The sequence below is a fragment of the Manduca sexta genome, chromosome 26, assembly GCF_014839805.1.
Source record: "Manduca sexta isolate Smith_Timp_Sample1 chromosome 26, JHU_Msex_v1.0, whole genome shotgun sequence".
NCBI classification, from domain to species: domain Eukaryota; kingdom Metazoa; phylum Arthropoda; class Insecta; order Lepidoptera; family Sphingidae; genus Manduca; species Manduca sexta.
Genome location: NC_051140.1, coordinates 8,575,614 through 8,602,547, shown reverse-complemented (window position 1 = coordinate 8,602,547; position 26,934 = coordinate 8,575,614). Strand labels below are relative to the sequence as shown.

Genomic DNA, 26,934 nt, shown 5'->3' with positions numbered 1-26,934 from the left:
CAAATCACCCTCAGAATATCTGAGGTCACTGTCAATCGCGTCGTAAACCTTTCAACAGAGGGCAACGTCCATTCCAAGTTTTATGGCGTGTGTAAAAAATAAATGTCGCTTTATTTGACGCGACCTTATCCTTGTGTAAACAAAGACTTTAAATACGTTAATACTTTCATATTTAATTCGCTGTGTTAAGGTTTAATTTGCTGAGTGAAAGGCAAGGCTGTGCAATGTGGGACATTAGGAATAAATAATATTATGTTTAAATCTAAAGTATCTTTACCACAATTATATATTATTGTATTTTTGTTTTGCATTTTTTTTTCTAATGGAACCACACTAACGTCGATTTATTAATTACTGTATTAAAACAAAGAAAGCGTATATGTAGTGATGAGTATTTAAAATTGATTTTCAGTCAACGCAATATTTTATACATTAATTAATCATTAATCAGCCAGGTGATGTGGTCAGTCAAGCGAAAAAAAAGAAAAAAAAAGGGCGCCAAACTAAACCAGCTGGCCTGCGGACCACTGCGTTGGCGATACGTTTTCGCCTAGGATCGGATTTCGGAATGACGTTCACAATCATTGCATTTCGCTAGTTATATTTTTATGCTTATTAGTTAACTAATTTGATTAAAACTGTTGTCTAAGTGTCTTTTGGTAAGTAAATAAGTAATTATTTTGTTATAAGTACCAAACACTATTTTAGTTTTGAGTTAATTATCAAACAAATACATATTAAAAACGCTAAATCATTATTGCAAAAATGGTTGTAGATATCTGTGTGTTTCTAGCAGTATAACATTACAAAACTCCGCAGTTGTAACTTACAAATTATATTTTTTTTGAATATAGAATGAATTTGTCAAATTAGACATATTCGTCAAATATTGTGCAAAATTATTACGTGCAAACATTTATCAAAACCAAGAATAAAAACTATATTTCAACATGAAAGTCATATAAATACGAGATGCCCATAAACAAAATTACATAAATACAACTCAAAATTACCACATAAAAATGGATAACAAAAATGTTTGTAAGTATGCTTCTCTGTAATACGAGAATCTAGTGCCTTTTGCAATGACTCGTTAAAAAAATGAAACCTGCAGCAAATGTAATCAAACCCGCTGCTTAAACTTGTTAAAAATAAATAGGTTTTGGTTTTAATTTCTGAATTAAAAAAAAGGGAATATATTGTCTTTTACGGGGAATACTCTCTCTGGTTCCTTTGACTTTAAATAAAATGGTTGTACGTTTTTTTCATTTATTCTACAAAATAAATTTATAAATATTTGTTAAAAGTGTTTAACATTAAAATAAACCCGAACAAAACTGACACATAGATGTGAATAATATTTATAAACTAGGTGTTGCTCGTAGCTTTGCCCGCATGAATACCCTTTTCACCTACCTTAATCACCTTAGAGATCCTTTGCGTCGTCTGTACGACTCCAGCCCCATCAATTAGATAATCAAATAAAAAAATCATTTCCCACGGGAGCTAGTTACCGGGATAAAAAGCAGCCTATTTGGTAATTCAAGGCATGATCTACCTTTGTGCTAAACTTGATCCCAATCCGTTTAGCTTTTTCGGCGCTTATAAACAAACATCGAAACATTTCATAAACCATCGCATTTATAAAATAACAATTATTTAAATTAGGGGTCTTGCTAAATATTATGGTCAAATTATAAAAACATCTCTTCATGTAGTTATTAATTTTATTGCTTCCATCAACATTATTATCATTGCCAGGCGAAAACAGAAGCATTAAAGGTGCTTTTAAACAATTAAGACTTGAACGAAACGAAAACTTCCCCCGTGTCACGCTAAAACACGTAATAACATTTTAAGGGTGGTTTTATTTACGATCGACTATAGACTACATTCGTTTGTTTTGTTTTAATACATTGAGCGAAACTTTAATCTTCGCATCTCTTTTGCTACCGATATTTATACCGATAGTTCTTTTCACTCCGTTCGTTATCTTTTAATACTGTATTCTCGATCGTATATCACTGTATTATTTTCGTTTATGGTTGTTTTTCGCACTATGTTGTCTCTGATATAAGGAAGCGAAGAGACCACTGCGTGTTTAGTTGAGAGACCGATGACGTATTTAGAGCACATTGACTTAAAGAAATCTCTAAATGATGTTTCTACTCTTTCAGCTCTACCAGGCATAGAAGATATTCTAGATCTAACCGACACCGAAGATTCTTCATCATCGTCGAACCAAGCAATATTCGATGTGCAAGAACCATTTGTTCTGGAGCTTCACGAACTGATCAAAGACGAACCTGGAACTGACAGTGTAGCACCTGAATCAAATGTTAATGTAATTATCGTTATTAATATTCACAGTAGATTAATCACGCGTATAATAACAAATTTATTAAGTCTTATCGTGAGGGGTCTTAGATTTGCCAACAAAGCGATATTTTCTGGGTGTTAATGCTTTTCTTCGACGTATGTTTTTCGTTAAAATTATATGACTACTTCGCAGTGTAAAGTTGTATTCTAATTTATATTTCGATCTATAATAGTTTTATGGTTGATTTCTCAAATGTCACATAAAAATATTATGAGATAAAATACAACATAAATAAATTCAAAATGTCCGTATAGTTAAATAGTTTGACGTCTCAATTCCGTCAGGTTATAATTTATTTGACGGATCATTTTTATTTGCTGATGGAAAAATTGGCCCTTACCCAAAGAATCCATTAGAACTATATTAAACATTTATATTTGTATCATCTTTAAAATGACAAAATTTATAAATGACACGAAGTTATTCTACAGTTTAGCAGAAACTACGAAAGTATAGCAGTAGAGAGATATGTGACACAAATGACTGCTGCGTTTGACTCAATAGTGTACACTTGGCAATGAGCTAGTCTGCTCTTTCGAGTGTTTAAGTATTTTATAACTACTGTCACTTCTAATAATATTATTCCACTTACTGCAAATGACAGTGTGAAATTTTCCCGAATATTTTTTAATTGTCATAATACAGCTATAATGCAAATTGACGTCATTTTTACCATCAAAGATCTGCATTTGATAATAACTAATGTTCGTACTAAAAGTTTTGAATTGCTGCACATAAAAATACATATTATGGCAAAAGTAAATATTATTAATCTTATTTTTAAACTAAAAGGTAAAGAAACACAAGAAAAAAAAGAAAAGTCTTTCGCCGCACATCAAAAGAGATCCAAGTGACTCGTCTGTAAGCGTATCGGAAGTCAGTTCCATGGTCCCATCAGTAGATGAGCCCTCTAAAGAAGAGTATTTCGATGCACATGAAAGCTATCATACTATGCCTGGTAATATTGTAATCTCAGAAATGCTTCTTGATATAGTTATTAATAATTTGACGCCTATTATTCATAAATTAAAACACTTGATCAAACATCAAGAGTCAAGCATTTGTCTGAAAATTGTTAATAATCAATATTGATATGTCTTAGGAATAATTAACATGTTGCACGAAAATATTTGTTTAGAGTATCCAGTGAGCACGCCATTGACGGGGACCAGCTTAACGCAAACGCATTCGGAGAACGTATCAAACCCAAAAGCACCGCAACCAGCAACAGTCCAGCGACCTCCCATCCCCAGCCGCGAACCATCTACAGCAATTGACGTAATTAATTAATCTATATTAATCTACATATATAAAAATGAATCCCTTTTTTTTTTTTTTTCTTTTTTTTTTTTACCATTTAAACCATTTATTTCTCTACACACACATAAATACAACAAAAAAGTATAAAAGAAAAAAAAAACAAACACACACACACAGTTAACAATACCAGGCACAAAAACTGATTGCTTGCACTATGTGTGGTAGAATTTCCCTTGGTCACGTCATCACGCGTGAACGGCTGGACCGATTTCACTATTTATTTTTTTTGTTGTGTTTGTTATTGTCAGGAGAAGGTTCTTACGAAAGAAAAAATTCCACAAATTGCACGGAAAATTTGAGAAAACTTAACGAAATTATTAATTTGATATAACTGTCAATTGTTTGAAATAACTGTCAGCGATTGACAAAATGCGCGCTGCAAATTCATAGTTAAGACGAGACAACGTCTGTTGGGACAGCTAGTATTATATAGTACTTCTTTTTACCTTTTCAACGATAGTCAGAGGACTAACCAATATTATCGTATCCGTTATTTAACTGAGCTCTTATTTCTAAGCACTCTTAAGCAGCTGTTTAACGATGTGTGATTTCTTTTCTTGCTTTACTCTTACACGGACTCACCGATCTTGTCCAGTATCAGGTTGTAGAGCGTTAGTTAGCAACTATTTGCAGTAAATTATATAAGCGAATGTTGACGTATACGGACAATGTTCTTATTTAAAGCTTAAATACTCATTAATAAAATATAAGTATCAATAATGATTTATGTATTCACCGATAATACTAACTAATGGTTTTTAATAATCCATATTTCTGTATTTTGATAAATTAATAACATCAGAAAACTATGGTTTTGTAATAGTATAGGAAATGTTTACTAACTAATTATATAATTTCAATACAATACCCACCAAATAGTAAACATTCAAACAAATTTAATTAACCGACTTATTGTTACCATGCAGAGTCGAATTTCAACACAATACCCATTAAATTGTAAACATTCGAACAAACTTAATAAATAGATTTATTATTACCATGCAGAATCAAATTTCAATACAATTTTGTGGGTCCTTATAGTAAACATTCGAGTAAACTTAATATACCGACTTATTGTTACCATGCAAAGTCGATATTGTCCAAGTTTACACCGTGTCCCGCCGGTAAATATCCGATAAAGTGTGTGTACAATAAATAGCAGCCCACACGTTTTTCCGGGACAGTGGCTCAATACATTGAGATCCCCCTGTGAAATTCCACTCGAGTTGTTAAAATTGATACCGCCGGTGGAGTTTCGTCTAGAAATTCAATTTTAAAAGCCAATGACATCAAAGTGTGACAAATTTCGTTTTCAGAAACCTGTTACGCCTCCGGAGTAAGTCAAAGGTAAGATATAGAATTGAATGGTGATATATATTGTTTTGACTGTGTAACTATTTAGTATTTTAGCGTTTTTTTTTTTAATTAATGCAACTCGTTCGCTGTATTAATATTTGTAATCTATACTATTATATAAAGCTGAAGAGTTTGTTTGTTTGTTTGTTTATTTGAACGCGCTAATCTCAGGAACTACCAGTCCAAATTGAAAAATTCTTATTGCGTTAGATAGCCCTTTGTTCGTGGAGTGCTATAGGCTATATATCATCACGCTATACCCAATAGGAGTGGAGCAGTAATGGATAATCTCAGGAACTACCGGTCCAAACTGAAAAATTCTTTTTGCGTTGGATAGACCTTTGTTCGTGGAGTGCTATAGGCTATATATCATTACGCTATGACCAATAGGAGCGGGCAGTAATGGCTAATCTCAGGAACTACCGGTTCAAACTGAAAAAATATTTTTGTGTTGGATAGTTCTTTGTTCGTGGAGTACTATGGGCTATATATCATCACGCTATGACCAATAGGAGCGGAGCAGTAATAGCTAATCTCAGAAACTATCAGATCGAACTGAAAAAAATATTTTTGTGTTGGATAGCACTCTGTTTTTGAAATGCTATAGGGTATATATCATCAAGCTATGACCAATGGGAGCGAAGCAGTAATGAAACATGTTGCAAAAACGGAGAAAATTTATTAGTTTTGAGGGCTTCCGTTGCGTGCGCTGCGTAAACAGTTAAAGTTATGCAACAATGATGTATGACGGGATTGTTCCTCTTAAAAAGTTCTACAAAAATATATTATAAAACAAAGTCCCCCGCTGCATCCGACTGCCTGAACGTATTTAACTCAAAAACTACCCAACATATTAAGATGAAATTTGTTATGGAGACAGTTTGAGACCCTGGAAAGAACATAGGCTCCCGGGAAAATATATTGCGTGACTTTTATAACGGAATACTTTAGCCCGAAAAACTTTCTAACGCGGGCGGAGCCGCGGGCAAAAGCTATTATAGATATTTGGCGTAACATTCAGCATAATAATTGTAAAATTGAGTTTTTCCCTCTTTACCTGGATAAGTTGACATCACGTTTATGTTATGATTTTTTTTTTTTGTATTTGTTTTAGTAATTCGTTTTTTCATACCATTACTTTATTAAGTTCATTTTTATTAATAAAAGCTATCTCTCTTTCAGGTAATCTTCTAAATTTTGACGACATTGAAGAACTTTGATGATTGAAATAAAAATAACAAAAAAAATCAAATTGTCTCATTTCCATAAGTACTGGTCGTATTTCTAATAAAAAATGCAGCAAAACCTCGTTCACTGAAAAGACTTTGTAAGAATTATCTTCAAAATAGTACCAAATAACAGAAGCTTTAAAATATAAAAATAACAAATATTTGAATGAGATGAGAAACTATTGCCTTAGATAATTTTTTATCTCAAAAGTACACGGTTACTATGAGTCATTCAATTAAAGAAAGAGACGCGGACGGGGCTCGACTAAAAACTAGTTTTTATTCCTGCCTATAAAACTCTTTCTCAATAACTTCACATCCGATGACTATAGACATTTAAATGTCATTTTGGATGTCATGGTGTGTCACGGGATGTCACGTTAAACTTCTGAAAATTATAGTTTTATTGGAGAAAGCAAAGTAGGTAATAAATTATCGCCCGGGGGTCCCGTAGATACGGGACTTCCCGCAGTAATCGATTATGTATTATCCACAATTAATTTGATATTGTATTACCAGATTTTCGAAAATCAAATCGATATAAGCATCTATCTGGGGTATGTATACCTTATTGTGTTTATGCTAATAAATCTTGAAAGCAGCGATAACCTAGTTGGTTGTGAAACAGACAGCCAAGACGAATATCCGCAGGTTCAAAACCCAAGGGCACAATCTCCGAGTTCTTAATTTTTTTATGTATATTCATTATGAATTATCGCTTGCTGTAACGGTGAAGGATACATCGTGAGGACATCTGCATACCCGAGATATTTTGTACAGGAATTTAGAGGGTATGTGAAGTCTATCAATCTGCACTAGGTCAGTGTGGTGCACTAAGACCTAATCCTTCTCAATAGTAGCGGAGGCCCGTGCACAGCAGTGGGACAGTATACAATACAGGGCTCATAATATTAATAATAATACAACTTGGCATTCATTGATAATGGTAAAGATTTAATATAATCTACTAACGACACCTAATGTTTTGGCAATTCGTCTGAATTATGCAAAAATAGCATAAATATTATATTTTTAATGAATTCACTTTAACAATATCCAAATTCGTGTAAAGATTTTCGGTAGAGCTTAACTGCAGCCAGATATGTCAATAGCACGAATAAACACACTCACTGGGGTTATTCTTGTAAAGAGATCTTATAAATATTATAAAGGAACTACGGTTTGTTAAAAGGAGAAAAACAAGGAAAGAAGAAGCGTATATCAAATGATATAAGATCTAATATAGGTTTTCTTTGAAATATCTATATGATATTAATTTACAGCCATGGATAAACCAGCACGTTACAAAGGCAAAAACAAAAAACCTGCCGTCAAACCAAAAACTGCAAAGAAACGCAAAAGCGAAGGTAAATTTAATAAAATTCCATCTCACTTCGTATATTCGAAATAAATATTTTTATTCATGATATCATTATTGTATTTAAAGGTCCAACTTGTTCAATGTTCCTGGCAGAACTCACAAGGAAATTAGCGATGAAAAAGAAACAAGAAGAAGAGTCTCCCAAAAATATTGTTCGTAAGTATATAAAAGATACATACTAAAGAAACCAGATTTGCTGCTTAGCGTTTGTAAAATAACTTATGTTTGTCCGCATCTATCAACCGTAAATTATGCAAATTTCCTTGTTTAATTCATTTTTATTTAACAGAGACCATCATAGAAAGCATCACAAATGCATTACCAATAAAATTTTCGAAAAGAACACCGCCAAAGAAAGATTCCCCGATGAAAATCGAAACGCTTCAATCATTCGCTCCCGAACTCATATCGAAGGATACCGTGGCCTTACCACCTTTAACAGGGATACTTATTGATGATGAACCTATTGAAGAAATGGATATAGCATCGCACAAATCAGCATTCAAGATGCCTAAAATGCCTTTGGTTAATAGCGAAGTGCTAAAGATAGCAGTTGATAAAAGAAGACGAGCTATGATGCAAGACGCATCTGTAAACACTGGGTGTGAACATGATGTAGCCAGTGAAATAGAGAAACATGTCGGGACTTTAAAAAAGATTTCTCTAATTGCAGAGGAATTTAATCAAAAAACAGGTTTGTGTTTAAAGTTTAGACCGACTTTTTTCGCAAGTTGCCAAAATACCAATACAAGGTCTACATCTAGGAGGTATAATACGACGTTATATAACTTGCCACGTTCCATTTATCATCAACATCACTTATTTTTAATTAATCTGAGGAAATATTAATGTATCTATGATTATTACAGCTAAGAGTTTAAAAGAAATAGTCGACAGTGTTCAAGAAGATTTGATGAGAAAATTGGAAGAAATAAATTCACAACAGCTACCTAGTACAAGCAAAAATGAACAACCCAACAAGGACTAAGAATTTCCAGTAAAGACTCTACTTCTTCTAAGCCATTAAGGAGGATAACAAAATTAAAAGAAAACAATTTTGACATTGATGTCAAAATGTTTCATTCAATTTTTCCATAAAATATAAAAATTAAACATTATTTTGTGTTTTCTATTTAGGTTTTTCATAATAATTGTAACTTGATTTTGGACTCTAAAGTTTATTTCGGTATTTGATCTAACATTTTATAAATAAAACCGAACATGGAAATTGAAAATTCAAAACAAGTTGTTGAATCAACCAAATTGCAGGCTCATGGACTGCATAAGCCAATGTTTGCCAAATCTGGTGATAAGTTAATGACCACCTACGGTAAGTCTGCTATTTCTCGATTATTTACAAATCATGTTTAGAAATAACGAAGGTGTTCTTTCAGTGAAAAACAAAAATATTATCGAACAAAATAAGAAAAAATGCACAAGTAAGCTACCAAGGTTTGTAAGAAATTCTTCCTTCTACAGAACTAACAAGAATCTTTGCAAACAAAACGGAAAAGATAATGCAGGTATTATATTTTTTAAATTTACTTTGATCACTATAGTTTAATATACGCTAATAAGTTAGCGTATATTAAACTATAGTATCATTATAAGCAATAATTGGAGAAAAGAAAAAAAAACAATCAATTCAATCTACATAGTAACACTCGACGTCCAATACAGCGGAGAGCTTGCTTCGGTCGCTTGACTCATTTTATCGTTTTTCACACACATTAAAGGCGATAATCGACTCTGAGCGCATAAAGAAATGTTTGGATTTAATATGCTTTTCAGTTTTTTTAAGCGGCGATAGCCTAGCTGGGTGTGGAACGGACTGCCAAGACGAAAGTCCGCAAATTCAAATCCCAAGGGCACACACCTCTGACTTTTCTAAAATCATGTGTATATTCTTTGTGAATTTATCGTTCGCTTTAACGGTGAAGGAAAACATCGTGAGGAAACCTGCACATCTGAGAAGTTTTCTATAAGAATTTCGAAGGTGTGTGAAGTCTATCAATCCGCACTAGGCCAGCGTGGTGGACTAAGGCCTAATTTCTCTCAGTAGTAGAAGGCCCGTGCTCAGCAGTGGGCAAGTATATAATACAGGGCTGATATTATTATTTCAGTTTTTGTGGACAATTATTTATTTCCCATAACCGTGTAATAATTAAAATCCCTTTTAGGTGACATTATTATCGGTACCAATAAACGGTCGAACCGAATACAAAAACCAAAAAGTAATGAACCACGTGAGTACATAATCTTTGACATTATTATGTATTTAAAATAGTACATCGAAATAGAAAAAAAATGCTTTTTACAGACAAGCAGAAACCGAGCGGTATTCCTCGACGCAAGGATATAAATGAAGAATCAATAACAGATAACGCAAGCTTGAAAAAACAATCTGAACATCTTTTCGAAGCTAAGAATATACAAAGAATTCAAATGCTAATCAATGCCGGTAATGTCCAATTTATTTCATCCAATTACGTATTTATAAAACTTTCAATATACTCAAACGTTTTTCTCGCAGCAATGGCAAGGGCTTACCGCAGATTTATTATTCGTATGAAACGTGAGCAGCAATTTTCGAAACAAAATTAACAATAACATCATATATTACTACAGATTTATGTCCCGAAGATCGGACTCAGGCAACATCTGTAGTGTCAGCGAAACCTATACCGACGTTAGGACAGATATATAGACCGGACAGTTTGATAGAGACTGATCGTTTTCACGGTAAATAAATTCTACAACTAGGTTTGTAATCAGCATTAACCATAGAATCTATATCGTAGCTAGCTATAGTTATACAGAACATGATATCACTTATGTTGTGTATGAACTTAACTCAAAAGCTTTTGTGAAGAATATTTGAATATTATATTAAATCGATTTGGATATTTGTATAGATAATTACATTTTCAGACTGGTTCATGTCATTGAACACGCCCTTAAATTCCTTTGAATTTAATCCAGCAATACAATTAAGGCACTCCATTGATAGCGATCACAGAGAGTCACCCCTCTGTGATGTCGGTAAGTATACAATTAATAAAGAGATTGAATATAACATTATTCATAAAGAGATTAAGCGGATAGCCTAGTTGGGTATGGAACGAACTGCCGAAACTAGTGTCCACAGGCTAAAATTTCAGGGGCACAACCTCGTTTTTTTTTTCTGTCTTTTCTTAAGTTATGTGTCTATTCATTGTAAATTATCGCTTGCTTTAACGGTGAAAGTAAACATCGTGAGGAATCCTCATACCTGAGAAATTCTCTATAGAAATTTTGAGGGCGTGTAAAGTCTACCAAACCGCATTCCGTTTTAGGCCAGCGTGGTGGACTGAGACCTAATCCCTCTCAGTAGTCGAAGAAGGCCGTGCCCAACAGTGGCACAGCCTTCTTCGGCTACAGCATATAAAACAAGGCTGATTTTTAGAAAATGTAAGTAACCTAGAGTCAAAATTATTATAATATCTACAAATCCGCATTAGAAGATCTTGGCGTCAATTTATATTTCAATATATTTAATAAGCTAATAAATAACTCAGCGTATATAGTTTACTATTTCGTTTCTTTGGTGATAAAAACAATATTTTCTTTCAGAAATTGATACAAGCTATGATGATTCAACACTCGTGGTAGATCGAATTAATTTAATCCAACAAATCTACAAAACCACAAACGAAAGCGTCAAAGAATGGATCACCTCGGATGTTGAATGTTTAGGAGTGGACAATGAATCGGGTATTTAACCTTTTGTTGAATAAAAGTAATTCACCCAAATATTAACTCAAAATATAAAACAATTTAATCAAACATAACACTGCGAGATGCCGACAAGATCTCATAATTTATTTTTAATAAACTCGTTGCTTTCATATTGGTTGTTTTAGGATATCGCTCATCGAGCCCCGAAAACCTGCGCCGTGCTATTATTATCAACTCGAAACAAACTGCTCCATCTGTTAAAAGTACGCATGAGAATAATGAGATAAATGTTACCAAAAAGACGAGCGTAAAATTTTCCAATGATTCTAATGATATCGAAAAAGAAGGTAATAAATTTAAAATTTATCATCATAACAGTTTTTGTTCTATCTTTAAATGTCGATCAAAATATTTAATTACTCAATAGCCACTATAATATAAAAGCTATGCATCGTAGAACATGATTGGCATGGCTTAAGGTTATAGCTTAAGGTCCATTTTTCATACATTTTGTTTCACCTTCTATACAAGGAATAGTAAAAAAGGAAGAATGTTTGGCCGACAGCAGTAAGATTAATGAAATAAATACAGAGTTCGGGACCAAACAATTCAGGTTGTCTAAAGATAGTACGTATCGTAAGTATTCATTGTTAGATAGCATAAAGAGTCTAGCTTTTGCTCCTGGGTCCACACACATTATATCCGTTTCTGAAAAAAACACTCTTATATATAGCTGCGTTTTGTAAAACAATGTTCATACTTGGACCAGTAAGTAAAAAAGAACAAACAGACTCTTCAACTTTATTTTTTTATTTGTGTTAAAAATTTAGACGCAGTCTTAAGTATTATATTAGTAACATACATAATTTCACTTTTATTTTGACGTTGAGGGTTTGGATAAATCGGTCATTAACAATCATCTTGCTGCTCGTAAACGTCGGTAATTAATTGGCATTATTTTCAGAACTGTTCGAACATGAGGAATATATTCTAAAAGTAAAAGAACTTAATGACCAAGATAGAGAATGTCGCAAAGAAAATATATCTTATATCGAATGTCCATCAGAGATACTGCAAAAGACAATTAATTTCGAAGGTGACTCGATAATCTTTACGACAATAATATCATACACCAGTAGAAAACTATTTTTTATTTTACGTATCGTTCATATACACTTGACATTTATTTATAGGTCGAAGGGTATAATTAAAACGAAATCTATGAAAAAGTTTCATAATATTCTAAATATACTACCTATTCTCTCTAAGGTTGTGATTCGTCAAAAACCGTAAGCAGTATTCTGGCAACTGATACTGAACTGATAGAGGAACTGTCCAGCCAATGTACTCTAGAACGGATAGATGACTGCAGTATACTTGAGGTACACAGTGCCGACGATTGGACTCCGCAATGCAAGTCTCGTCGAAGTGAAAACTTACTGAAGACGCCATCAAATGATAAGGAAACCGCTTTGAAATACTTGCATCGTAATTCTCGGGAACATGATGAAAATAGTAATGTATTAAATTATTTAAGCAATGTATGTTATTCTTTTAAAAAATACTTATAGGTAGATAGGTAATAGGTACGTACGGTCTTGTGTTTAAGGATCATAGCGCACTCCCATGTAATGCTTAGTCATTTAAAATTTTGGCTGCTATTAAAATTATAAAGATAGAGATGTGAATAGTAACATTTGCTTCATGATTCAATTATATCACAATCAATAAGATGAACATGTACTTAACAGCTTAAAGTTAAATTAGGAAGAAACTAAAAACAGAATATTACGATTTTAGATTCTCGTCAACATTATCACAACTCGAATTGCTGGAAGAAACAACTGCTCCGACAAAAGTTTAAAACAAGATGCAGCAAAAAAGAACGTTGTAAGAAATGCCGACGATTTAGAACGTATCCCAGCATCCGGTACAGATGTGAGTTTAACTCTTGGTCTCTCGTGAATCGCCGGCGAGCCAAGACAGCTACATGACATTTGCGTGTGTCACGGGATTATAACCTTATATACTACATATATACTACATAATAAGGTTATTTTTCCGTCACACGCGTAGCTGTCAATGTTTGCCGGCAAACATTCAGCTACCTCACGGGTTAATACATACACATGAAGTAATGATTTCTCGTCAAACGTATATTCCGACTACAAGTTGTTTACTTAAAAAAAACTTTTGATATTTAATATCCTTCGCGTAATCGTAGTTGTGAATCACTTTTTCTATGTCGTTTTCTTCATGACTGAAGGTCGTGCCCACTTTGATAAGTCTTGGTGGTGCTGACGAGCTGCTTCCACTCCAGCCTGTCTTGTGCCTGCCACAGAGCATCCGGGGGACTGGGATTTCATTTTATTGCCGTCAAACATCGAATAGGTGATCGGATTCTAGGTTTTTTACCGTCTACTCTACCTACTACATTCAATTTATCCAGGTTGTCTGACTGCCGTCTTGCTACATGGGCAAAGTGAATCACTAGTCAAGTTCAATAAGTTAAATTGTCTACCATATAGGAAATTGGTTTTTTGTTTTAATTCTGATCTCGTACATACAATATTCAGGTTGTGACGATATTTATTTTTCCTTTCCTTAGTTACGAAACGGTTGGATTCGTTTCGGAAACAACTTTGGGTAAGAATATGTCGAAAAAGATGGAATCACGTATGGAAGAAAACAGCAGAACGCTGGGCTCTGTGGTCAAAATCGCCGTCGAAGTTGAAAAAAGGTAAGATATTTAAAAAACATTTTAAAAAAAAACTTCAATATTCTATTAATTGTATGCTTAAAATCATTACATTTATATCACTGTATTAACAGTTCAATAAACTCCGTTAAAGTTTTTAAGATAGTAGTTAATACAAGAGTTAATCTCCATTAAAATCCTAACAACTCCACCAGTTCGCATGATGCATTACCTACAACGTGCGATAATATGGGAAGACGCTAAAGTACAAACAACCCTACTCGTCTTCAGGGAGACAGGTATGTTTTGGTATTTATTATTGGCTCATAATTAATAATGGTTGGAGGAGGCCTTTATCCAATAAGTGATTACTTGCATTAAAGAAAAATATAACAAAACTAACAATTAATTTAAGTTTAACAACAAAATATACACCGATTAGTAATAAGATATTCTTGTAATAATGCAAGGAATAATAAGGCGTTTTTTTTATTTAATAACAATATGGATATCTAATTGCATCTCAAGAATCCCACAGACATAGCCGATTGACAGCTATTTATGTTCATGATTGTTATTCTTGCCTAAAAAGATCATATTATATTTTGGCTTTGAGTTTATCTCCTCAGCGTCAGCTCAGAGTCTGAAATTTATGTTGGATATTGCAATGGGTTTACAGACCATCCTATCATGGGACGGAACACTCGTTGAAAAGTAGGGTGCCATGGTTGCACACTCTGTATACCCCTTCGGGAACAAAGGCGTGATATCTGCTTGTTTAGCTGTCGATGTTTTGGAACTTTATTGAATGTGCTATGAAAATTCTATTAATAATAATCAATTTCAACATTATTTTCATAATTTTTGACTACAGTTTCATATTGTTGAAATGTCATAACCTATATTTTCATTATATCCAGCTGGTCTCCAAGTATCCCCGCCGTAAAGTGGTCTTTCCATCCTCTTACAAAACTATTATGTTAATACATTTCGCAGACTTAACATTGGACCCGCGCATACGTCTGTGGATCGGCCAGTTTAAGTACTCACCCTCATAAATCGCGGAAACTATTTCCTTCACGTAACAGTGACACATTTTTGCTTTTAGGCACTGGTACAGTTTTGAGGGAGCAAAAATCTGCAGCGATCTCCGCTTTGATCAAATTTGAGTCTAATAAATACTACGGTAAGTGTTCATTTGTTGCATTCTTTTTTTATTTATTCAATATTTCCAATTTGTTTATGATTCTTCTTGTTTCTATTATAATTCACTTATAAATTTACTGGATGTTAATTCTCTACTTCTCCAACGTGGTTAACAATAATTTCTTCATCAATAAATGAATAGGTATAGTTAACCACTTTAAACAATTATAATATATTTTAGATTTACCAAATACGAGTAAATCTATGAGTAAAAAGTCAAGAATAAATTCTGGTCCATCCATGTTTCCGTTCCTACACAATTCAAGTAAGTTTTACAACTCATTTAATTTTACAATAAATCATAAATAATTATCAAATCACACAAATAAAGAAGAGAAATTACAATTATCTAGTATCTTAGCGTAAACTGTTATTGTGCTAACGTACATTTTGTTTATTACAGAAGAAAAATTTCTCTTAGAGAAAAACAAGGACAATTTTGAAATGATGCTGCAACATTCTTATGCTCCCGAAAAATTTGCCACAGTCAAAAATAACTGCAACAAAGAAGAAACATTTGATAACATCATCAATAAAATTGGTAATAAACTATACATAACTTTAGAAAAGCGTAAAATTAAATATTAAGCTGTATTTTTTCTATAAACCATGCGGTGTTAGGATTTTTTGTTATACTGGCACGGTAGTGAGTAGAGTGGGGTCCAATAGAATGTCGACTGACGAGAGATGATTAACCCTCGACAGTGGACAGATTTATGCCGGCCTTTTGAATCCGGATGTTACATACTGATCTCGGAACGCGACAGACTTACGTAGGTCATCATGGCGGTTTTTAACACCTTGTGTACAGTGATCGCTATCCGGGCAGATATAAAATGTACCACCAGCGAATCCCAGTTAACCCGCGCTATGTATATTTTTATAGTTTATATTCGTTCACATACCTCCGCATTACGCGATCTGACAAACAAGTGAGGCCTGACAAACCTTAAACTTAAATAGACCTTATTTCCTAAAGCTCAGGCGCATTTTCTCAAATATTTGAACGTAGCCATAATTCATATTCTATCTTAAAATATCTTTTTTCAGCAACAAGTACAAGTCCAATATTTATTCAAATAAAAAATGACATACAAAGTTCCGCAAATCATATACAATTACAAATGCCTGCTTTGATGGATGCGGGAACTCAAATGTACATAGATTACCACAATGAAGGTATATTGGATCTGTCTTATTTATATTTCTGAAAATAATTTCCTTTTTGTTATAAATCGGCAGATACATTAATAAAGTCGATTGCTTTTGTAAATCCAAAATAATCTTCATGTTTACCTTTGACAACGAGACACGGGTTTCCAAAGGTAGTTTCTTTGCTTAATTTCAGAGACAGACGCTTTTCGGGACAGATTTGCCAGTTCTGTTGCAACCGTTACCTCAAGTCATGTGTTCCATTCACCCTCAGCAGCTAATACAGGTAATTTAAATGTATGACAATATTTACTGTCGTGCCTAAGAATTACATATCTTTGGAGGGATCTAAATGACTACAAAAACTGCAATCGAGGTGTTCAATAAAAAATAATCTCATAATTATGAAACCTGCAAGTAGCTCGCCTGATCGCTAGCACCACTAATATTCATCAACAAAATCAGTAAAATAGCAACATTGAATTAGAAAGCTTTGGGAGATATTGAACTACATTCGATATGACACGTATTTGTATGATTTCCCACATTGGCAATAAGATTTTAGACACTGGCTCTAGAAGAAACAAAAAATATGTTCTCGAATTGGAGCACTGACAAAGTTAACTTTGAAACTAAAAAGGAAAAGTGCACAGTTTTTTTTTATTTTGGCCAGGCTATAATTATTCTAGTTAAATTGTTTAAAGCATTCGTAGACTTTTTGAGATCACCCATGTGAATTAAAGGTCTGCCAAGTAAAAAATAAAGTGTTTTGCTGTAATTTTCAAGCAATTGATCTAATCAGGGATTAATTTTAATGCTCTTTTTGTAAATATTTTTCAAACAGATATCAAGTGAAATGAAACTTAGTTATCACAAACCTAGATTTTACCTACATCGGTATTGTACATAATTTACAAATGCTTACAGAAACAAAACATATTCATGCAGATAACAATAAAGATACAGAATCGGAAAACAAAATCAAGAAGTCGTATGATATTGGTATGTTTAATAGTGTATTAATAATGTGCTCTTTTAGAATTATGAAAATGTAAAACTACCCTTACAATAAACTGAAAGATTTGTGCTACGAAATTATCCCGTATTGTATATCAGACTTAAATGCTACGCAACGCTTTAATTTCATACTTTATAACGCTACGCGCTACAAAAATCAATGTAATCGTTCGAGAAAATCATATTCATTGATATTTTCTTATTTATAATCCCAATTTACGATTGTCTGCTTGCAAAAAGAGTTTCGGCTTCCACATAGTCACGTCTTGTCCCGGACAGCCATATTAGAGAGCCGACACGAAAACCAAATAGGTCAATCGAGAGACAATTCCACATTGAACGAGTATTCTGCTCTAGTGAGAATAATGTTTTCTTTTTAAACCGAGTTTTAGTGCCGATGCGGGTAATATTAAGTAATTACCAACCTATACAGCCGAGATTCAAGAACGTAGTAATTGAATTATAAATACAATAGTTACTAAAAATTATATTTTCATATGTATACTGGTATATTTTTTACTTTGAGCAATACTCTCTTTTATTCATTAGTATTGTATACTAGCATTTGCTCGCAGCTCCGCCCGCGTGAAAACGTTTTCCGGCATATAAGTCCTTAATATTTTCCTGGGATAAAATGGAGCTTATATTTTAGACTAAACCGCAAGCAATACATCGATCAAAACTATATTAAATTTCCATACATTTGCGTTATGCGTACACGAACATGCAAATAGACAAAATATTCTAAAATCTGTGGTTTTGGCTTCTGTCGATCTAATAAAGATCCCCATACTAGTTTTTCTTCAATATCTATAATGCACAGACATCTGCCTGTTACAATTTTATTATATGTAAATATTTAAGCCGTAAGTGATTCACAGAAACACAAGCAGTGCCTACTCGACCTATCAGAATTTCAAGAGCTATCACAACCCCACCAATCGGGAGACGAGATTGTACTGTAGCAGGTAATAACTACGTACAAAAAATCCCCCACGTGGTAGTATTCTCAAATTGTTTGCCTTTATATCATAACATAATATGAAAAACTGAGAATCACTCAAGTAGTGAAAGGAAACGAAGTTTTAATTATAATTTTATTAAACCAACTTCTTTCAATTCTTCTACGTGTTCTTAATTAACTTCGTACTTTGAATTTTAGTCAAGTCGATTAATTTGTGTAAAAATCTAAGTCTAAGAGCGCCTTCAAATAAGTTCCGTGGCTGAAAGCACACTTAGTGTTTTCCGTGCTCTGAGTTCTATTCACTCTGATTTGCAATTATCAATCTTGACACTTAAATAATTAGTGTTTAATATGATATTTTGTAATACTTGGAAACGTGTGCCATAAGTCGTGTTTACATAAACTTTAAATGGGGAAAAATAAGGTACCGCGTTATTCTGTATTTAACATAGTGGAATAATAATATTCATAAATTAAGTATTTTATAATAAAATAATCTTTTAAAGGTACAACCACATCAGTTGATGCCATACAGAAGAAACATTTTGCCGTTCAAGCGATCCCTCTTACAACTACTTTCACATATACAAGTAAAATAATATTCAAACTTAAAACATAAATAACAACATTTATAAAGTTTTAACATCATTTAATAGAATATTTTGTTAACAATATAAAAAGTTTACGTCGTAGTTAAGTTTTAAGACGATCGTGGTACGAATTTGTATAAATTTTCAGAGCCCAAGCTTTTATCAATATCGTCTGCCATGATGAAAACTACTTCTGCAACCGTTTCAAAACAAGATGTAACTACCGCAGGTTTGTATGTTTGGCAGTCCTATATAACATACTCACTCACAGCCGAACAACACATTGTTTTTTTTTTTTGCAGGAATTGTTAAAGAAATTAAATTAATAAAAATTTAATTAAAAAAATTAAATGATTTGAAACACACAATTACATCCTTGTTCGTGCAATCTAGTGAACTTTTCCATATAAACCCTGATTTAGATTTTTGTAAAATAATTGATATGAATTGGCAGGAGTTCCTGGCAACGACGTAAACTTAATTGAATCCTGCCAGGGCTTGACCGCTCCGTATCCGCAGAATTGTTTGTGTAATAGAGCAGATTACAAACCCTGTAAAAATGGTAAAACATATTATTATAATTTTATATTTTAAACATGCCCGTCAGATCAATGTTTACATAATATTATTATTTCAAACTGTCGAACAAAACAACGATCCTTCATTATTTTGAAGACTTTTGCAATAACATTTTAAACACTGAATCATGTTTATACATAATTATTACTAAATATTTATTTCATTTTTAGAAACGAAAGCGGCCGACCGTTTAAACAGCAGCTCTTACATTATTTCGCATAATCCCCAAAATTATAAGCGGACTGTGAATGCTGATATCTTCATAACTAAAGGTGATTTAAATAAATTTAAAATTATAAATTTAAAGAGTACAGCTATAGATCTACTACTTCTTCCCAGTATAGGGTAATATATTATTAAACGTAAACTAGTTACAATAATTCAATTAAGGTACTTGGATCAGACACCTATACGAAAGTCTGTAAAAGTCTATTTCCCTCATCATACCCATGATTCGCCCAGCATTTCTTATAACTTTAGGTAACTAAGATGATCATCATCACATGAGGCACTTGCTTACTCGACATGTGGATTTATAAAAATATTGTTACGCGCCGCTATCCTAGCCGATGACATCGGGCGTTTCCGGAAGTATTCGGCTGCGCGGGCAGGCTGGCAGAAGAGAAGATATGTCACGCGGCGACTATTCGATTATTATTCTCTCTGGCTGGACGTTGTCAAAAGAATGTCTAAAATTGTATTCTGTAATTATTTTGCTAATATAATGTTTACTGTAAAAAGAGCGTTTTACATTCAGAAGTGGGATTATACAAATGATAATTTGAAGTTACATTGAATTCGAATGTGAAGAGAACTATCGGAATAAATCTGTGATGAATCATTGAATGCCAAAATTAAAATTACCAGATTCTCAGATTTTTAGTTACCATGGCAACGTCTACGTCTGTTGAAGTAAATATGTTGGGAATGCATATGGAATTGATGTCTGCACATAAGTACGATTAACGACATTCATAACAAAAACTTCGTTATGCCTGCTGCTTGGCTCACTGGAGAGGGTGTTTTCTTAGAAACTAAATCATTGGAGACAGGAATGACTGGAGTCATGTGAAGTCAAATTAGTGGCGCAACACTTCAGGCTGACAATGCGAACGTGCGTAACTGTTTATTTTATTTAATCTGATCTGTCTGTGGCCGTGAGCCTTTTGATAATATTCTATCTGCAGCCGTGACCATTTTGATCATATTCTGTCTGTAGCAATGACCATTCTGGTCATATTCTGTCTGTAACCATGAGCATTCTGATCATATTCTGTCTGTAGTCATGAGCATTCTGATCATATTCTGTCTGTGGCCATGAGCCTTCTGATCATATTCTGTCTGTAGCCATGAGCATTCTGATTAGTGTTACTAGGTCCTATTTGTTTGAAATCGGGCAACAGGTAAAACAAATCGGGATCCAGATTGAAGGTCGAAACACAAAAAAAAAATACTGCAAATCATGCTAATGTTGGTTTTCATTGCAATTTCTGTTTTAACATCGGAATCGTAGATCACGGTACAGTCGCGTCTCTAAACAACAGAACAAAATAAAACTATACCTACAGGGCTAGTGATGTGATGTGTTGTTTATTTTTTTGATAATAATGTCTTTTGATAAATTTATTGATTTTCGGGACATTTAATGTTCCAATCAGTCGCAAATCGGGACGCGTCTCCAGAACTCTGATAACCGGGATATTCCGCGCACATCGAGACACCTGGTAACACTACGTCAGAACATACTCTGTCTGATTTGACTGCTTTATTTTACTGATCTGCTTCATTAATTCTGTTTTACTTAATTTCTTTTCTGTTTTTCTAGTTCTGTTTCTGGTTTAGTGTTTATATTTAATTATAAACTATATATAGTATCTGTGAATTCATTAATCTTACATGGAAAGCTTACAGTCTGACATAAAGAGATTAAGCTACAATATACGGCAGGAGTACAATATTATGTGATTTGTGGTATACGAGGTTCCAAAATCCAGTCAACTGTGTTGATGTATAAATGCAATTTAGGAAAACAGAGTAAAGAAAATAAGACAGAGCAAACGTTGTTGTTTAGAAATGTAATATAATAATATAATATAACATACATATCTTCTGTTCCAGATACCCTCACTGATCTGGTTTGGAGCATGATAAAAAACTATTCTGTCTGTACTTGGACTCTGGATAAATTGAAAAGCACTGGCTTATTAATTGAAATGTTTGGTATTCTTACATAGCACTTACGCAATGGCTCTGAACAATTGATGCTCTCTAAGTATACTAATAAGGTACAATATGGTGACTCTGAAATGGTATACTGGATTGTGTTGCCGTACTAGCTGTAACACTAAGCTTGGTTGGTTAACCTTCGCTCAATTTTTTGATAAACAGTGGGAATGGTAATCTGAGATTGCAAAAACATTTGTATTTGTCTTTGAGTATTCTTGCAATTTTGAAGTGTACCATGGTGGTGGTGGTGGTTTATTGTTGGTAATAACATTATGAACAAAAAAGTAAAATATCAAATAAAACCTTACGACTGACATCTATTATACTGCTTATGATAAGTTATTTTCTGTTAACCTGTTGAGTTGTAGAAATATTTTAACCGTGGTTTTATCGAGCAGACATGCACAAGGAATTCATATCATGATGATACTTCAGAGATGGATGTCTTCTGATTTTAGTGGGTCATTAGAAGCTGATGTTTTAATCAAATAGTTAAAAAATGAATGTTTAGAGTTCAGTTATTGTCATTTTGTATATATGTAATTATATGGCGAGAAATTACAGGTAGTGTTATAATAATTAAAAAAAGTTGAAACATATTCGGTAGAAGTAGCGACGGATGTGTGCTTCAGTATCGATACTATTTACGGAGCCCAATTTACGGAATGTAAAATTGTCATTACCGAAAATTATGTACAAATCCTGGTTCCGATGAGTTGCCAACATTATGTAATGCATATGAAAATTGCTGTAGTTGTTTTTATTCCATGTTGGCAATGTTCTCTTTGCTGGTTGTTTATATAAGCGGAACATACACGTGTAGCTAACGCTGTACTTGAGTAATGTAATTGTAAATCACATGTCTCCACATCGGCTTCGATCGCCAGTGACAGTTTTTATAAACACTGGGGTAACGGTTAAGTCTGCTGGTTCTCTTAGTTGAATCTGGTCCAGTGTCTTGGTTATGCCTGCGATATAGAACCACTTTAGCGAGGACTTTATAGATATTTGACATCAAGTTGTAGACCTATAGTTATTTATTCAAACTGTTAAGATTTATAGTCTTCTTAGTGTTCCTTATATTTTTAAATAATATCCCATTTAGGAAGTGTCTTGACACGCGTGGCTTAACTGACTATTCGACTCATAGTTACGGGGTAGACTGCGCTTTCAATTGGTTTTCTGTTATAACAAACGAAAGTTTTGAAGATCCCGAGATCTCTGTCGTATTTTTAGTTGTTTCGTCCGATTTGATCTTGAATGTTGCTATGCTCTCTGGAGTCCGTCATTCATCGAACATATTCAGAGATTGGTATGAGAGCCCAGAAGCAGTTTCTGTATCATTTTTCACACGTGAATAACCACTGCCACAGTTTACAAAGCTACGAATCTAGACTTGCTCAATTTAAAATCAGTTTTCTTGAATAAAGACGCGAGATGGCAGATATCATTTTTTTTTTTATTTTTACAAAAATGGGTTAACGTTGACATTGATAACTCTGTTTTGTTAATGAAACTTAATTTTGCTGATTCTCGTTCTGGCAACCGTCTCCATAACAGAGTGACTTTCAACTTGCCAACACGGCGAATCAATTATAGTCATCACTTGCCTTTGTGGCGAATGTATCAGTCCACAATAATATGCTTCAAGAAATTTGTATTTTAGCGGTAAAGTACCTCAGATTAAGAAACTTGGAATAATAAATTCTGTCCCTAATTTGTGACTTCAACTAATTCGTTATTACTAATTCAAACACATTGTAACTTGTTTCCTAATTTACTTTTATTGCATGTAGAGTTCACTTCTCGAAAGTCGTGCACCCAGTTCTGTTGCTAATGTATCCGTTCTTAATTTGGAGTCTGTACATCTTATGTTATCGATTAGGTTAGAAGAGCTAGTAATAAAAAAAAATTGTTCTTTTCAATCTTCTTGTGTAGTCGTATAATAGTAATTGTTGTCCACTGACTTGAAATTAATTTATTCTTAAGACCTCAGTCAATAACTATGTGAGTGTAGGTGTTAATAATGTCCCTGTTCTCGATGAGAAGTTCATTGCTGATGTTCTCTGCACCTGAAGTTTTATTTGACTACTTTTATGTTTCAGAGATTGTCTCCGGTACCGGTTCTTTAATGGTCGGATCTGTTGTTTCTGTAGTATTTCTGCATGTGTATAATTCTTGGATGCATTAAGTAGCTTTGATAGAGACTCTCGTATTGTGGTTTCTATTATGCCGTTTTTATCCTTTATGCTGGGGATCTAATCTCTTTTCGCTGTCTGTATTTTCCCGTCTTTTTTTTCTTAATGCCTCTGGTCGTTTGAATGCATTTTTTTCTGTGTTTATAATCTGGAAGCATGGCAATCTTCCGCATGTTAGTTTTAAATATTTTATTAATTTCAGTTATGACTTTTCTAACGCTTCTTGCCTTTATGCTGTGTTACTCGTAAACCATTTGATTAATTGATTTGATTGAGTTGGTATATGTTGCGTATGCTTATTTATATGTATGAATCGTGTGCTGATAAGTCCTTATTGTGTGTTTTATTATCTTGTGTGTTAACTTCCTTTGCGACTTCTATGGAGTTCTTTAGTTGTGCTTCTCATTCCTTTTCATTTGCTGCTGTCTTACTAATTGGAGGTTTTGCTTTGAAAGGTTTAATTGTTCTGGGTGTTATTTTAAACTTAAGTTTGGTTCTCAGCATTCTATGATTGCTACTAGTATTCAGCATTAACTGTATGTAAACTTGGATAAATAGAATGAAGGTCTTTGGTTGCTGGGAATGAAGTAAGGAAACGGGGTTTAGGTACTAACGAAAAATAAATTATATACACATATAACGTGAAAGTTAATTGCAAAATGGATAAGTTGTTAGATATTGTGGATACGCAAGACTTGATTGGTTTATTAAAGAGTTAATCGATCAGAAATAGTTAGTGATTTACTGGTAAAAATGTTTAAAAATATAAGTATCCGATTCAGTTCTGCTTTCTCAGAATTTATGTTTGTGAATACCTTTGGTATTCACTTTGCAGGATGGCCGATGTTACGCGCCGCTATCCTAGCCGATGACATCGGGCGTTTCCGGAAGTATTCGGCTGCGCGGGCAGGCTGGCAGAAGAGAAGATATGTCACGCGGCGACTATTCGATTATTATTCTCTCTGGCTGGACGTTGTCAAAAGAATGTCTAAAATTGTATTCTGTAATTATTTTGCTAATATAATGTTTACTGTAAAAAGAGCGTTTTACAATATGTTTATTTAAATGCACTTCTTGTAATTTAAAAAATTGGGACCTACTTAAATCGAGCATTTCGTTTTAAGCTCATTGCGAAGTCTAGTAAAACAGTATTAAAACGTCCGAAGCGGACACTACAAAGTTTTATGTAATCGTTCGTATTTAAACAAGTGTTACAAAAGTTTTAAACATTTTTGTGACGGAACACTAGAGAAATGCTTTACTTTATTTTCATATTTAGGAAGTAAGAGTCTGATTAAACTTTGTTTATTTAAAACAATCAACACAATACCAAAATATGTGTCGATTAAATGAGGACTTAACCCTGTTCAATAAAGTTAATGACAAATTACAATACAATTTGACTAATTTTCTCCAATGCCAAATAATGTTTAATTTCAGAGGCTTTGCCAATATCTACTACACGGAATGATACTATAGAACCTATGAAACCAGAAATAAAATCTATGACCTTATTTAACAATGATTTCTTAGTTGGGAATAAATCTGTAATAATAGATATTGCTAAAAGTACTGAAGAAACTTGCTTAAGGATGTCTAAAAAAACTACATCACCCACTAATACGGGATATTTAATTAAAAAAATATCATCTACTGGAACATACACGAAAGGAGATAATCAAACCCTTGTCGGATCAATTAATCAAACCTTGAATGAAGCTAATAATAATTTAGCTAAAGAAATAAAAGATTCAATTATGACAACTAATGCTCATTTTGATGCAGATGGTAGATTGAAAGCACCCACAGGTCGAGATGTTGAGTCAGCAGTAGAAGGCAGAAACCGTTCAACCACATACACTGATGTCCAAATAGAAGCTCGCCCAATTCTAATTGAAAAAGCCACTGACTATATCAATAAAAAGTCATTTGTAGAAGAGAAATCTGTATCTACTCAATTATTGACCAATTTTGAAATGAACACTGGCCTTGTCGTTCAAGACGGAACAACGATAATACCCAGCAAAAAACGTTTAGTAGAAAATAAATCGATAAGAACATCCATTTTAAATAATGTTGAAAACCAGATTCCTCCAGAATCAATGGAGAAAAGTACTTGTATTACTAATAATATTTCATATACATATTTTGTTGATTTTGGCGATCAGTTTCAGCCAGAATATGATGAACAAACTACAAGTATCGACAATAAACATTTACTTAAAGAAAATTCATTATCTACTTCCAAAAACGTTGAAGAAGAAACTACATCAATAGATTATACAACGATACCCGCCAATAATAGATCTTTTATTGAATCACAGACACAATGCCAAACTCCACCTCATTATATACAAGGTAATATTAAGGATATTTTTAAAATATTTTCCAATATCAAATAATTAAAATAATAGCAATTGAGAAAATCATACGACGTTCTATTTACTACGACTCCTATAATTTATGAACAAATATGATTCTTTAAAAGAATCACTTGATTTTTCTCGTACAATTCAAATAATTTAAGCTATTAGTACGTCAACAATTTACGCATTCTATACAACAGTAAACATCCCGGAAACGCGAGCATCGCTCTCAAATATTTGATTGTTAAGGTGCAGTTGATATGTCGAATAACAAAAAATAAAATATTGATCATCGGTGTAAATTAAAAATATAATTACTGTCGTAATTTAGAACCTCTGTAAAATAATTTTTCAACATTTATATTAAACTAGCTGACCCGGCGAACTTCGTACCGCCTAACAGTCGCCATATTGACATTAATATTTATACGATACTAACTTCACTCAATTGTTTTGCCTTCCCGGAACCCCTCCACTAACACTTAAACTTTATGGTATGGTATTAAAGTTCAAATGGACTTTTAAGTTCGAATCTTTTGTATGGGAATATAGAAA

General features: G+C 33.3%; 3 protein-coding genes across 10 annotated transcripts in view; all 3 read left to right on the top strand.

Annotated features, from left to right (window-relative positions):
• Positions 1 to 863: 863 nt before the first annotated feature.
• LOC115445674 lies at positions 864 to 6,303 on the top strand. Its single transcript, XM_030172041.1, has 6 exons — positions 864 to 1,041; positions 2,178 to 2,344; positions 3,173 to 3,338; positions 3,519 to 3,658; positions 5,017 to 5,047; positions 6,239 to 6,303. Exons 1-5 carry the CDS (start codon positions 1,023 to 1,025, stop codon positions 5,038 to 5,040), a joined length of 516 nt encoding a protein of 171 aa, XP_030027901.1. The 5' UTR covers positions 864 to 1,022; the 3' UTR covers positions 5,041 to 5,047; positions 6,239 to 6,303.
• A 327-nt stretch (positions 6,304 to 6,630) lies between these two features.
• Positions 6,631 to 8,753, top strand: LOC115445654. Its single transcript, XM_030172013.2, has 6 exons — positions 6,631 to 6,705; positions 6,805 to 6,842; positions 7,569 to 7,652; positions 7,733 to 7,822; positions 7,956 to 8,360; positions 8,536 to 8,753. Exons 3-6 carry the CDS (start codon positions 7,571 to 7,573, stop codon positions 8,652 to 8,654), a joined length of 696 nt encoding a protein of 231 aa, XP_030027873.1. The 5' UTR covers positions 6,631 to 6,705; positions 6,805 to 6,842; positions 7,569 to 7,570; the 3' UTR covers positions 8,655 to 8,753.
• A 115-nt stretch (positions 8,754 to 8,868) lies between these two features.
• LOC115445651 overlaps positions 8,869 to 26,934 on the top strand; it is a 26,750-nt gene continuing 8,684 nt past the window's right edge. For 2 of the 8 annotated variants that reach the window (XM_030172004.2, XM_030172011.2), the window contains exons 1-26: positions 8,869 to 8,996; positions 9,061 to 9,189; positions 9,847 to 9,912; positions 9,987 to 10,127; positions 10,295 to 10,408; positions 10,598 to 10,708; positions 11,279 to 11,419; positions 11,569 to 11,730; positions 11,915 to 12,019; positions 12,348 to 12,479; positions 12,653 to 12,898; positions 13,184 to 13,321; positions 13,992 to 14,123; positions 14,297 to 14,380; positions 15,190 to 15,267; positions 15,469 to 15,552; positions 15,691 to 15,828; positions 16,338 to 16,466; positions 16,636 to 16,725; positions 17,367 to 17,441; positions 18,338 to 18,424; positions 18,927 to 19,010; positions 19,159 to 19,239; positions 19,465 to 19,572; positions 19,760 to 19,861; positions 25,454 to 26,371. In XM_030172004.2, coding sequence (XP_030027864.1) covers positions 8,888 to 8,996; positions 9,061 to 9,189; positions 9,847 to 9,912; positions 9,987 to 10,127; positions 10,295 to 10,408; positions 10,598 to 10,708; positions 11,279 to 11,419; positions 11,569 to 11,730; positions 11,915 to 12,019; positions 12,348 to 12,479; positions 12,653 to 12,898; positions 13,184 to 13,321; positions 13,992 to 14,123; positions 14,297 to 14,380; positions 15,190 to 15,267; positions 15,469 to 15,552; positions 15,691 to 15,828; positions 16,338 to 16,466; positions 16,636 to 16,725; positions 17,367 to 17,441; positions 18,338 to 18,424; positions 18,927 to 19,010; positions 19,159 to 19,239; positions 19,465 to 19,572; positions 19,760 to 19,861; positions 25,454 to 26,371 — 3,784 coding nt within the window. In that variant the 5' untranslated portion in view covers positions 8,869 to 8,887. Of the gene's footprint in view, positions 9,001 to 9,060; positions 9,190 to 9,846; positions 9,913 to 9,986; positions 10,128 to 10,199; positions 10,409 to 10,597; positions 10,709 to 11,278; positions 11,420 to 11,568; positions 11,731 to 11,914; positions 12,020 to 12,347; positions 12,480 to 12,652; positions 12,899 to 13,183; positions 13,322 to 13,991; positions 14,124 to 14,296; positions 14,381 to 15,189; positions 15,268 to 15,468; positions 15,553 to 15,690; positions 15,829 to 16,337; positions 16,467 to 16,635; positions 16,726 to 17,366; positions 17,442 to 18,337; positions 18,425 to 18,926; positions 19,011 to 19,158; positions 19,240 to 19,464; positions 19,573 to 19,759; positions 19,862 to 25,453; positions 26,372 to 26,934 lie in introns of those variants that run through there. The other 6 variants (XM_030172005.2, XM_030172008.2, XM_030172007.1 and 3 more) reach the window with 6 other exon arrangements.